General features: G+C 60.1%; 1 protein-coding gene across 2 annotated transcripts; it reads left to right on the top strand.

Moving 5' to 3' along the window:
• Positions 1 to 5,770: 5,770 nt before the first annotated feature.
• On the top strand, positions 5,771 to 9,826 carry LOC137309137 (ankyrin repeat and SOCS box protein 8-like). Of its 2 annotated transcripts, XM_067977434.1 has the most exons (3): positions 5,773 to 5,984; positions 7,324 to 7,428; positions 8,788 to 9,826. In XM_067977434.1, exons 1-3 carry the CDS (start codon positions 5,871 to 5,873, stop codon positions 9,361 to 9,363), a joined length of 795 nt encoding a protein of 264 aa, XP_067833535.1. In that variant the 5' UTR covers positions 5,773 to 5,870; the 3' UTR covers positions 9,364 to 9,826. The 2 variants fall into 2 exon arrangements, with proteins under 2 accessions (XP_067833534.1, XP_067833535.1); XM_067977433.1 differs by lacking the exon at positions 7,324 to 7,428 and having other exon boundaries at positions 5,771 to 5,984.
• Positions 9,827 to 12,283: the final 2,457 nt, after the last annotated feature.

The following is a 12,283-nucleotide window of genomic DNA, read 5'->3' as shown; positions in this document are numbered from 1 at the left end:
GAGTGAGTCTGTTCGGGGGGAGTGAGTCTGTTCGGGGGGAGTGAGTCTGTTCGGGGGGAGTGAGTCTGTTCGGGGGGAGTGAGTCTGTTCGGGGGGAGTGAGTTTGTTCGGGGGGAGTGAGTTTGTTCGGGGGGAGTGAGTTTGTTCGGGGGGAGTGAGTTTGTTCGGGGGGAGTGAGGGGGGAGTGAGTTTGGTCGGGGGGAGTGAGGGGGGAGTGAGTGAGTTTGTTCGGGAGGAGTGAGTTTGTTCGGAGGGAGTGAGGGGGGAGTGAGTGAGTTTGTTTGGGAGGAGCGAGTTTGTTCGGGGCGAGTGAGGGGGGAGTGAGTTTGTTCGGGGGGAGTGAGTCTGTTCGGGGGGAGTGAGTCTGTTCGGGGGGAGTGAGTCTGTTCGGGGGGAGTGAGTCTGTTCGGGGGGAGTGAGTGTGTTCGGGGGGAGTGAGTGTGTTCGGGGGGAGTGAGTCTGTTCGGGGGGAGTGAGTCTGTTCGGGGGGAGTGAGTCTGTTCGGGGGGAGTGAGTCTGTTCGGGGGGAGTGAGTCTGTTCGGGGGAGTGAGTCTGTTCGGGGGGAGTGAGTCTGTTCGGGGGGAGTGAGTCTGTTCGGGGGGAGTGAGTCTGTTCGGGGGGAGTGAGTCTGTTCGGGGGAGTGAGTCTGTTCGGGGGGAGTGAGTTTGTTCGGGGGAGTGAGGGGGAGTGAGTGAGTCTGTTCGGGGGGAGTGAGTCTGTTCGGGGGGAGTGAGTCTGTTCGGGGGGAGTGAGTTTGTTCGGGGGGAGTGAGGGGGAGTGAGTGAGTTTGTTCGGGGGGAGTGAGTTTGTTCGGGGGGAGTGAGTTTGTTCGGGGGGAGTGAGTATGTTCGGGGGGAGTGAGTCTGTTCGGGGGGAGTGAGTCTGTTCGGGGGGAGTGAGTCTGTTCGGGGGGAGTGAGTCTGTTCGGGGGGAGTGAGTTTGTTCGGGGGGAGTGAGTTTGTTCGGGGGGAGTGAGTTTGTTCGGGGGGAGTGAGTTTGTTCGGGGGGAGTGAGTTTGTTCGGGGGGAGTGAGTTTGTTCGGGGGGAGTGAGTCTGTTCGGGGGGAGTGAGTTTGTTCGGGGGGAGTGAGTCTGTTCGGGGGGAGTGAGTCTGTTCGGGGGGAGTGAGTCTGTTCGGGGGGAGTGAGTCTGTTCGGGGGGAGTGAGTCTGTTCGGGGGGAGTGAGTCTGTTCGGGGGGAGTGAGTCTGTTCGGGGGGAGTGAGTCTGTTCGGGGGGAGTGAGTCTGTTCGGGGGGAGTGAGTCTGTTCGGGGGGAGTGAGTCTGTTCGGGGGGAGTGAGGGGGAGTGAGTGAGTTTGTTCGGGGGGAGTGAGTTTGTTCGGGGGGAGTGAGTCTGTTCGGGGGGAGTGAGTCTGTTCGGGGGGAGTGAGTCTGTTCGGGGGGAGTGAGTCTGTTCGGGGGGAGTGAGTCTGTTCGGGGGGAGTGAGTCTGTTCGGGGGGAGTGAGTCTGTTCGGGGGGAGTGAGTCTGTTCGGGGGGAGTGAGTCTGTTCGGGGGGAGTGAGTCTGTTCGGGGGGAGTGAGTCTGTTCGGGGGAGTGAGTCTGTTCGGGGGGAGTGAGTTTGTTCGGGGGGAGTGAGTTTGTTCGGGGGGAGTGAGTCTGTTCGGGGGGAGTGAGTCTGTTCGGGGGGAGTGAGTCTGTTCGGGGGGAGTGAGTCTGTTCGGGGGGAGTGAGTCTGTTCGGGGGGAGTGAGTCTGTTCGGGGGGAGTGAGTCCGTTCGGGGGGAGTGAGTCCGTTCGGGGGGAGTGAGTCCGTTCGGGGGGAGTGAGTCCGTTCGGGGGGAGTGAGTCCGTTCGGGGGGAGTGAGTCCGTTCGGGGGGAGTGAGTCCGTTCGGGGGGAGTGAGTCCGTTCGGGGGGAGTGAGTCCGTTCGGGGGGAGTGAGTTTGTTCGGGGGGAGTGAGGGGGGAGTGAGTCTGTTCGGGGGGAGTGAGTCTGTTCGGGGGGAGTGAGTCTGTTCGGGGGAGTGAGTCTGTTCGGGGGAGTGAGTCTGTTCGGGGGGAGTGAGTCCGTTCGGGGGGAGTGAGTCCGTTCGGGGGAGTGAGTCCGTTCGGGGGGAGTGAGTCTGTTCGGGGGGAGTGAGTTTGTTCGGGGGGAGTGAGGGGGGAGTGAGTCTGTTCGGGGGGAGTGAGTCTGTTCGGGGGGAGTGAGTCTGTTCGGGGGGAGTGAGTTTGTTCGGGGGGAGTGAGGGGGGAGTGAGTCTGTTCGGGGGGAGTGAGTCTGTTCGGGGGGAGTGAGTCTGTTCGGGGGGAGTGAGTCTGTTCGGGGGGAGTGAGTCTGTTCGGGGGGAGTGAGTCCGTTCGGGGGGAGTGAGTCCGTTCGGGGGGAGTGAGTCCGTTCGGGGGGAGTGAGTCCGTTCGGGGGGAGTGAGTTTGTTCGGGGGGAGTGAGTCTGTTCGGGGGGAGTGAGTCTGTTCGGGGGGAGTGAGTCTGTTCGGGGGGAGTGAGTCTGTTCGGGGGAGTGAGTCTGTTCGGGGGAGTGAGTCTGTTCGGGGGGAGTGAGTCTGTTCGGGGGGAGTGAGTCTGTTCGGGGGGAGTGAGTGAGTTTGTTCGGGGGGAGTGAGTCTGTTCGGGGGGAGTGAGTCTGTTCGGGGGGAGTGAGTCTGTTCGGGGGGAGTGAGTCTGTTCGGGGGGAGTGAGTCTGTTCGGGGGGAGTGAGTCTGTTCGGGGGGAGTGAGTCTGTTCGGGGGGAGTGAGTCTGTTCGGGGGGAGTGAGTCTGTTCGGGGGGAGTGAGGGGGAGTGAGTGAGTTTGTTCGGGGGGAGTGAGTTTGTTCGGGGGGAGTGAGTCTGTTCGGGGGGAGTGAGTCTGTTCGGGGGGAGTGAGTGTGTTCGGGGGGAGTGAGTTTGTTCGGGGGGAGTGAGTTTGTTCGGGGGGAGTGAGTCTGTTCGGGGGGAGTGAGTTTGTTCGGGGGGAGTGAGTTTGTTCGGGGGGAGTGAGTTTGTTCGGGGGGAGTGAGTTTGTTCGGGGGGAGTGAGTTTGTTCGGGGGGAGTGAGGGGGGAGTGAGTTTGTTCGGGGGGAGTGAGTTTGTTCGGGGGGAGTGAGTCTGTTCGGGGGGAGTGAGTCTGTTCGGGGGGAGTGAGTCTGTTCGGGGGGAGTGAGTCTGTTCGGGGGAGTGAGTCTGTTCGGGGGGAGTGAGTCTGTTCGGGGGGAGTGAGTCTGTTCGGGGGGAGTGAGTCTGTTCGGGGGGAGTGAGTCTGTTCGGGGGGAGTGAGTCTGTTCGGGGGGAGTGAGTCTGTTCGGGGGGAGTGAGTCTGTTCGGGGGGAGTGAGTCTGTTCGGGGGAGTGAGTTTGTTCGGGGGGAGTGAGGGGGGTGTGAGTTTGTTCGGGGGGAGTGAGTTTGTTCGGGGGGAGTGAGGGGGGAGTGAGTTTGTTCGGGGGGAGTGAGGGGGGAGTGAGTTTGGTCGGGGGGAGTGAGTTTGTTCGGGGGGAGTGAGTTTGTTCGGGGGGAGTGAGTTTGTTCGGGAGGAGTGAGTTTGTTCGGGGGGAGTGAGGGGGGAGTGAGTTTGTTCGGGGGGAGTGAGTCTGTTCGGGGGGAGTGAGTCTGTTCGGGGGGAGTGAGTCTGTTCGGGGGGAGTGAGTCTGTTCGGGGGGAGTGAGTCTGTTCGGGGGGAGTGAGTCTGTTCGGGGGGAGTGAGTCTGTTCGGGGGGAGTGAGTCTGTTCGGGGGGAGTGAGTCTGTTCGGGGGGAGTGAGTCTGTTCGGGGGGAGTGAGTCTGTTCGGGGGGAGTGAGTCTGTTCGGGGGGAGTGAGTCTGTTCGGGGGGAGTGAGTCTGTTCGGGGGGAGTGAGTCTGTTCGGGGGGAGTGAGTCTGTTCGGGGGGAGTGAGTCTGTTCGGGGGGAGTGAGTCTGTTCGGGGGGAGTGAGTCTGTTCGGGGGGAGTGAGTCTGTTCGGGGGGAGTGAGTCTGTTCGGGGGGAGTGAGTCTGTTCGGGGGGAGTGAGTCTGTTCGGGGGGAGTGAGTCTGTTCGGGGGGAGTGAGTCTGTTCGGGGGGAGTGAGTCTGTTCGGGGGGAGTGAGTCTGTTCGGGGGGAGTGAGTCTGTTCGGGGGAGTGAGTCTGTTCGGGGGGAGTGAGGGGGGTGTGAGTTTGTTCGGGGGGAGTGAGTTTGTTCGGGGGGAGTGAGTTTGTTCGGGGGGAGTGAGGGGGAGTGAGTGAGTTTGTTCGGGGGGAGTGAGTTTGTTCGGGGGGAGTGAGTTTGTTCGGGGGGAGTGAGTTTGTTCGGGGGGAGTGAGTTTGTTCGGGGGGAGTGAGGGGGAGTGAGTGAGTTTGTTCGGGGGGAGTGAGTCTGTTCGGGGGGAGTGAGTCTGTTCGGGGGGAGTGAGTCTGTTCGGGGGGAGTGAGTCTGTTCGGGGGGAGTGAGTCTGTTCGGGGGGAGTGAGTCTGTTCGGGGGAGTGAGTTTGTTCGGGGGGAGTGAGTCTGTTCGGGGGGAGTGAGGGGGGAGTGAGTGAGTCTGTTCGGGGGAGTGAGTTTGTTCGGGGGGAGTGAGTTTGTTCGGGGGGAGTGAGTTTGTTCGGGGGGAGTGAGTTTGTTCGGGGGGAGTGAGGGGGAGTGAGTGAGTTTGTTCGGGGGGAGTGAGTTTGTTCGGGGGGAGTGAGTTTGTTCGGGGGGAGTGAGTTTGTTCGGGGGGAGTGAGTTTGTTCGGGGGGAGTGAGTTTGTTCGGGGGGAGTGAGTTTGTTCGGGGGGAGTGAGGGGGAGTGAGTGAGTTTGTTCGGGGGGAGTGAGTTTGTTCGGGGGGAGTGAGTCTGTTCGGGGGGAGTGAGTCTGTTCGGGGGGAGTGAGTTTGTTCGGGGGGAGTGAGTTTGTTCGGGGGGAGTGAGTTTGTTCGGGGGGAGTGAGTTTGTTCGGGGGGAGTGAGTTTGTTCGGGGGGAGTGAGTTTGTTCGGGGGGAGTGAGGGGGAGTGAGTGAGTTTGTTCGGGGGGAGTGAGTTTGTTCGGGGGGAGTGAGTCTGTTCGGGGGGAGTGAGTCTGTTCGGGGGGAGTGAGTCTGTTCGGGGGGAGTGAGTCTGTTCGGGGGGAGTGAGTCTGTTCGGGGGGAGTGAGTCTGTTCGGGGGGAGTGAGTCTGTTCGGGGGAGTGAGTCTGTTCGGGGGGAGTGAGTCTGTTCGGGGGGAGTGAGTCTGTTCGGGGGGAGTGAGTCTGTTCGGGGGGAGTGAGTCTGTTCGGGGGGAGTGAGTCTGTTCGGTGGGAGTGAGTCTGTTCGGTGGGAGTGAGTCTGTTCGGGGGGAGTGAGTCTGTTCGGGGGAGTGAGTCTGTTCGGGGGAGTGAGTCTGTTCGGGGGAGTGAGTTTGTTCGGGGGGAGTGAGGGGGGTGTGAGTTTGTTCGGGGGGTGTGAGTTTGTTCGGGGGGAGTGAGTTTGTTCGGGGGGAGTGAGGGGGGTGTGAGTTTGTTCGGGGGGAGAGAGTTTGTTCGGAGGGAGTGAGGGGGGAGTGAGTGAGTTTGTTCGGAGGGAGTGAGTGAGATTGTTCGGAGGGAGTGAGGGGGGAGTGAGTGAGTTTGTTCGGGGGGAGTGAGGGGGGAGTGAGTTTGTTCGGGGGGAGTGAGTTTGTTCGGAGGGAGTGAGGGGGGAGTGAGTTTGTTCGGGGGGAGTGAGGGGGGAGTGAGTTTGTTCGGGGGGAGTGAGGGGGGAGTGAGTGAGTTTGTTCGGGGGAGTGAGTTTGTTCGGGGGGAGTGAGGGGGGAGTGAGTGAGTTTGTTCGGGGGGAGTGAGTTTGTTCGGGGGGAGTGAGGGGGTCTCGCGGTCTGACCGTCCCCTGATCCTCTGTCTCCTGATCCGTGCTGTGTTCCAGTCCTGGACGTCCCGTCTCCGGATCGCGGACCCCCCCTCGATGCCTCGCCGGGGTCCCTGAGCTCGGGTATGTGGTACGTGATGCAGAGCATCCAGAGCAAATACTCACTGTCGGAGCGACTGATTCGGGCCATTGGGGTCCGGTCGTTCCCCCACGACAGTGTGGAGCTTCTCATCAACAGGGTACGTATCGAACCCCCCACCCAGGGGGGCACTTCAGGGGAACCTGAGTCTGTGAGTCTGTGTCTGTCTGTGTGTCTGTGTCTGTTTGTGTGTCTGTGTCTGTCTGTCTGTGTGTCTGTTTGTGTGTGTGTATGTGTGTATGTGAGTCTGTGTCTGTCTGTGTGTCTGTGTGTGTTTGTGTGTCTGTGTCTGTCTGTCTGTGTGTCTGTGTGTCTGTGTGTCTGTTTGTGTGTGTGTATGTGCGTGTGTGTCTTGTCTGTGTCTGCGTGTCCGTCTCTCTGTGTCTGTCTGTGTGTATATGCCTGTGTTAGTCTGTATGTATGTCTGTCTGTGAGCATGTGTGTGTGTGTGTGTGTTTGACCCTGACCCCCTGAGTTCAGTATTTGACCCTGACCCCCCGAGTTCAGTATTTGACCCTGACCCCCCGAGTTCAGTATTTGACCCTGACCCCCTGAGTTCAGTATTTGACCCTGACCCTGAGTTCAGTATTTGACCCTGACCCTGAGTTCAGTATTTGACCCTGACCCCCCGAGTTCAGTATTTGACCCTGACCCCCCGAGTTCAGTATTTGACCCTGACCCCCCGAGTTCAGTATTTGACCCTGACCCCCCTGAGTTCAGTATTTGACCCTGACCCCCTGAGTTCAGTATTTGACCCTGACCCCCTGAGTTCAGTATTTGACCCTGACCCTGAGTTCAGTATTTGACCCTGACCCCCCGAGTTCAGTATTTGACCCTGACCCCCCGAGTTCAGTATTTGACCCTGACCCCCCGAGTTCAGTATTTGACCCTGACCCCCCGAGTTCAGTATTTGACCCTGACCCCCCGAGTTCAGTATTTGACCCTGACCCCCCGAGTTCAGTATTTGACCCTGACCCCCCGAGTTCAGTATTTGACCCTGACCCCCCGAGTTCAGTATTTGACCCTGACCCCCCGAGTTCAGTATTTGACCCTGACCCCCCGAGTTCAGTATTTGACCCTGACCCTGAGTTCAGTATTTGACCCTGACCCCCCGAGTTCAGTATTTGACCCTGACCCCGAGTTCAGTATGTGACCCTGACCCCCCCGAGTTCAGTATGTGACCCCGACCCCCCCCGAGTTCAGTATGTGACCCTGACCCCCCCGAGTTCAGTATGTGACCCTGACCCCCCCGAGTTCAGTATGTGACCCCGACCCCCCCGAGTTCAGTATGTGACCCCGACCCCCCCGAGTTCAGTATTTGACCCCGACCCCCCCGAGTTCAGTATTTGACCCCGACCCCCCGGGGTCAGTATGTGACCCCGACCCCCCCGGGGTCAGTATGTGACCCTGTAATGTGCTGTTGTCTCCTTTCCCTGCAGGGCGCTGATATAAACTGTACTCATGGAACCCTGAAACCCCTACACTGCGCCTGCATGATGTCTGATCCAGACTGTGTGGAGCTGCTACTGGAGAAAGGAGCAGAGGTGAGAAAATAGGAACAGGAGGAGGCCATTCAGCCCCTCGTGTCCGCTCCGCCATTTGATAAGATCATGGCTGATCTGTGATCTAACTCCATATACCTGCCTTTGGCCCATATCCCTTAATACCTTTGGTTGCCAAAAAGCTATCTATCTCAGATTTAAATTTAGCAATTGAGCTAGTATCAATTGCCGTTTGCGGAAGAGAGTTCCAAACTTCTACCACCCTTTGTGTGTAGAAATGTTTTCTAATCTCACTCCTGAAAGGTCTGGCTCTAATTTTTAGACTGTGCCCCCTACTCCTAGAATCCCCAACCAACGGAAATAGTTTCTCTCTATCCACCCTATCCGTTCCCCTTAATATCTTATAAACTTCGATCAGATCACCCCTTAACCTTCGAAACTCCAGAGAATACAACCCCAATTTGTGTAATCTCTCCTCATAACTTAACCCTTGAAGTCCGGGTATCATTCTAGTAAACCTACGCTGCACTCCCTCCAAGGCCAATATGTCCTTCCGAAGGTGCGGTGCCCAGAACTGCTCTCAGTACTCCAGGTGCGGTCTAACCAGGGTTTTGTATAGCTGCAGCATAACTTCTGCCCCCTTGTACTCCAGTCCTCTAGATATAAAGGCCAGCATTCCATTAGCCTTATTGATTATTTTCTGCACCTGTTCATGACACTTCAATGATCGATGTACCTGAACCCCTAAGTCCCTTTGGACATCCACTGTTTTTAACTTTTTAGGACACAGAAAAGTCCCCACCGTCTGAGGGAGCGCCGCGCTGTGGGAGGGTCGGCCCCGAGGGAGCGCCGCGCTGTGGGAGGGTCGGCGCCGAGGGAGCGCCGCGCTGTGGGAGGGTCGGCGCCGAGGGAGCGCCGCGCTGTGGGAGGGTCGGCCCCGAGGGAGCGCCGCGCTGTGGGAGGGTCGGCCCCGAGGGAGCGCCGCGCTGTGGGAGGGTCGGTCCCGAGGGAGCGCCGCGCTGTGGGTCGGTCGGCCCCGAGGGAGCGCCGCGCTGTGGGAGGGTCGGCCCCGAGGGAGCGCCGCGCTGTGGGAGGGTCGGCCCCGAGGGAGCGCCGCGCTGTGGGAGGGTCGGCCCCGAGGGAGCGCCGCGCTGTGGGAGGGTCGGCCCCGAGGGAGCGCCGCGCTGTGGGAGGGTCGGCCCCGAGGGAGCGCCGCGCTGTGGGAGGGTCGGCGCCGAGGGAGCGCCGCGCTGTGGGAGGGTCGGCCCCGAGGGAGCGCCGCGCTGTGGGAGGGTCGGCGCCGAGGGAGCGCCGCGCTGTCTAAACGTGTCCCTCTCACCCCGTTCTCTCGATTCCTCCCCTCTCCCTCTCCCTCTCCCTCTCCCTCTCTCCCGGCCCCAGGTTAACGCCACGGACGGCTATCACCGGGCCGCACTCCATTACGCGGCTGAGAAGGACGTGAGCTGCGTCGAGATCCTGCTGGAGTTCGGCGCCGACCCCAACGCCCCGGACGGGAACATGGACACACCGCTCCATTGGGCATCTTTCAAAGACAGCCACGAGTGCGTGCGTTTGCTGCTGGAGAACGGGGCCCGGGTTGAGGCCGCCGACTACAACCAGGACACCCCCCTGAGCTGGGCGGCGTCCCGGGGGAACCTGGAGAGCACCCGGGTCCTGCTGGAGTACGGGGCCCAGGTCCGAGTGGTCAACCTGAAAGGCCAGACCCCTGTCTCCCGGCTGCTGGGCCTGTTGAGCAGGGGCCTGGGCGGGGAGAGGGAGGAGGACTGTCTCCGGCTGCTCGGTCAGGCCGCGGGGGGCGGGATCGAGCGGCGGGGGGAGGGAGCCGACCCCGGGAGCCTCAAGGGCCTGAGCCGCTACGCCGTGCGCCAGTGCCTCGGGGCGCAGCACCTGCCGGCGGCCGTCGAGAGTCTCCCTCTCCCCGGCTCGGTGAAGGAATATTTGCTCCTGGTGGGGTGAGATGGGGGTGGGAGATCGGAGGGGGTGGGGGAGGGAGGGAGGGACGCGTTCTCACGAACTCACGCGCAACGGGATCATCGGGGGGGGTGGGTGGGAAGGGGGACAAGAGCAAACCCTTTCCACCAAACACAGCGATTACCAAACTATCGGGCGTGGGGGGAGGTGGGGGTTGTCGAGGAGAAGGCCATTCAGCCCCTCGAGCCTGTTACTCAGGAACGGGAGGAGGCCATTCAGCCCCTCCCCTCACACTTGTGATCGGGAGGCCCCTCGATTTGACCCTCTCCATTTTCGACGTCCTCCCCCCTCCTCTCCCCTATATATATATATTTTTGGAGGACTGATAGTTGAGTGTTTGGTGATTGGAATTTTATTGTGGGTGTTGCTGAATTTATTTACCGAGCGTTGTTTGTGTAAAACCTGTCTGAGAGACCTGTATCTGCATTAAACGTCAGAGAGACTTTGATTCCGTCTGTTCACTGTCTCGATTCTTTCGCACGTTCGTGTGGGTCAAGAGAAAACCTTTCCCAGAAAGCCTTCCTTCCAACCCCCAGCCCCCCTCCTCCGTTTGACCCGCCTGCTTCTGAAGAGTGAGCGAGTGGGAGGAAGATTGAGAGGAGGAAGAATGAGTGAGAGGGGAGGAAGGAGAGGGAGAGGAGGAAGAGTGAGCGAGTGGGAGGGAGAGGAGGAAGAGTGGGAGGGGGGAGAGGAAGAGTGAGTGAGTGGAGGGGGGGAGAGGGAGAGGAGGAAGAGTGAGTGAGGAAGAGAATGGGAAGAGTGAGTGAGGAGGGAGAGTGAGCGAGTGGGAGGGGGGAGAGGGAGAGGAGGAAGAGTGAGCGAGTGGGAGGAGGGAGAGTGGAGAGGAGGGAGAGTGAGTGAGTGGGAGGGGGGGAGAGGGAGAGGAGGAAGAGGGAGCGAGTGGGAGAGGGTGGAGGAGGAAGAGTGAGCGAGTGGGAGGGAGAGGGAGAGGAGGAAGAGTGAGTGAGGAAGAGAGTGGGAGGGGAGGAAGAGTGAGTGAGTGGGAGAGGGAGGGGAGGAAGAGGAGGAAGAGTGAGCGAGTGGGAGGGGGGGGAGAGGGAGAGGAGGAAGAGTGAGCGAGTGGGAGGGGGAAGAGGAAGAGTGAGCGAGTGGGAGAGGAGGAAGAGTGAGCGAGTGGGAGGGGGAAGAGTGAGCGAGTGGGAGGGGGAAGAGGGAGAGGAGGAAGAGTGAGCGAGTGGGAGGGGGGAGAGTGAGCGAGTGGGAGGGGGAAGAGGGAGAGGAGGAAGAGTGAGCGAGTGGGAGAGGGAGAGGAGGGTGAGTGAGCGAGTGGGAGAGGGTGAGGGAGAGGAGGGAGAATGAGCGAGTGGGAGAGGGTGGAGAGGGAGAGTGAGCGAGTGGGAGGGGGAACAGGGAGATGAAGAAGAGTGAGCGAGTGGGAGGGGGAGAGGAGGAAGAGTGAGCGAGTGGGAGGGGGAAGAGGGAGAGGAGGAAGAGTGAGCGAGTGGGAGGGGGAGGAGGAGGAAGAGTGAGCGAGTGGGAGGGGGAAGAGGAGGAAGAGTGAGCGAGTGGGAGGGGGGGGAGAGGAGGAAGAGTGAGCGAGTGGGAGAGGGTGGAGAGGGAGAGGAGGAAGAGTGAGCGAGTGGGAGGGGGGAGAGGAGGAAGAGTGAGCGAGTGGGAGAGGAGGAAGAGGAGCGAGTGGAGAGGGAGAGGAGGGAAGAGTGAGCGAGTGGGAGAGGGAGAGCATCTACCCTGTCAAGCCCCCCCTCAGAATCTTACATGTTTCAATGAGATCACCTCTCATTCTTCGAAACTCCAGAGAGTATCGGCCCATTCTACTCAATCTCTCCTCATAGGACAACCCTCTCATCCCAGGAATCAATCTAGTGAACCTTCGTTGCACCGCCTCTAAGGCGAGTCTATCCTTCCTTAGATCAGGAGACCAAAACTGTACACAGTACTCCAGGTCAGGTCTCACCAGAGCCCCGTACAATTGTAGTAAGACTTCCTTACTCTCGGACTCAACCCCCTTATCATAAGGCCAACATATTTGCTTTCCTCATTGCCTGCTGTAGCTGCATGCTAACTTTCTGTGTTTAGTGTACGAGGACACCCAAATCCCTCTGAACACCAACATTTCTCAATCGTTCAATGAAGATCATGGCTGGTCTGTTCACAATCAGCCTCCCCCCCAGCCCAGGGTCGAGGGGAAGAGACCGTCTCCTGATCGCCATCTCCCTCCCCGACCCGTCGCTGGAAGGAACAGAAACGAGCACGCCTGCGATGCCCTCCAGAGGCGAATATCCCACCGGCACGAATCAGGACGGAGTTAAACACAGACACGGAGAGAGAGAGGGGGAGAGGGAGACCCCAGCTCTCAGGAACAGGAGGAGGCCATTCAGCCCCTCGAGCCTGTCACACAGGAACAGGAGGCCATTCAGCCCCTCGAGCCTGATACACAGGAACAGGAGGAGGCCATTCAGCCCCTCAAGCCTGTCGCACAGGAACAGGAGGAGGCCATTCAGTCCCTCGAGCCTGATACACAGGAACAGGAGGAGGCCATTCAGCCCCTCGAGCCTGTTGCACAGGAACAGGAGGCCATTCAGCCCCTCGAGCCTGTCGCACAGGAACAGGAGGAGGCCATTCAGCCCCTCGAGCCTGATACACAGGAACAGGAGGAGGCCATTCAGCCCCTCGAGCCTGTCGCACAGGAACAGGAGGAGGCCATTCCAGCCCCTCGAGCCTGTTCCGCCATTCGATGAGATCACGGCTGCTCTGTATCCTAACTCCATTTACGCGCAGTGACTCCAGATCCCTCAATACCCCTCGGCTCGCAAAAAAAAAAAAATCCATCGCTCTCCGCTTTAAAGAGATTAACGGGCGAGCGTCTCCTGCTTTCTGCGGGAGAGAGTTTCCACACTCTGACCGCCCTTTGCGTGACGAAGCG

The sequence above is a fragment of the Heptranchias perlo genome, unplaced genomic scaffold, assembly GCF_035084215.1.
Source record: "Heptranchias perlo isolate sHepPer1 unplaced genomic scaffold, sHepPer1.hap1 HAP1_SCAFFOLD_1480, whole genome shotgun sequence".
Classification (NCBI taxonomy): domain Eukaryota; kingdom Metazoa; phylum Chordata; class Chondrichthyes; order Hexanchiformes; family Hexanchidae; genus Heptranchias; species Heptranchias perlo.
Note: the sequence above shows the minus strand (reverse complement) of the source record. Positions and strands in the feature narration are given on the sequence as shown.

Bases quoted from the DNA above. Each gene is read 5' to 3' on its own strand.
- LOC137309137 (XM_067977434.1), top strand. From the start codon at position 5,871: ATGTGGTACGTGATGCAGAGCATCCAGAGCAAATACTCACTGTCGGAG. The intron at 5,985-7,323 runs GTACGTATCGAA...CTTTCCCTGCAG, and splicing joins TGGAGCTTCTCATCAACAGG to GGCGCTGATATAAACTGTAC. The intron at 7,429-8,787 runs GTGAGAAAATAG...TCCCGGCCCCAG, and splicing joins TACTGGAGAAAGGAGCAGAG to GTTAACGCCACGGACGGCTA.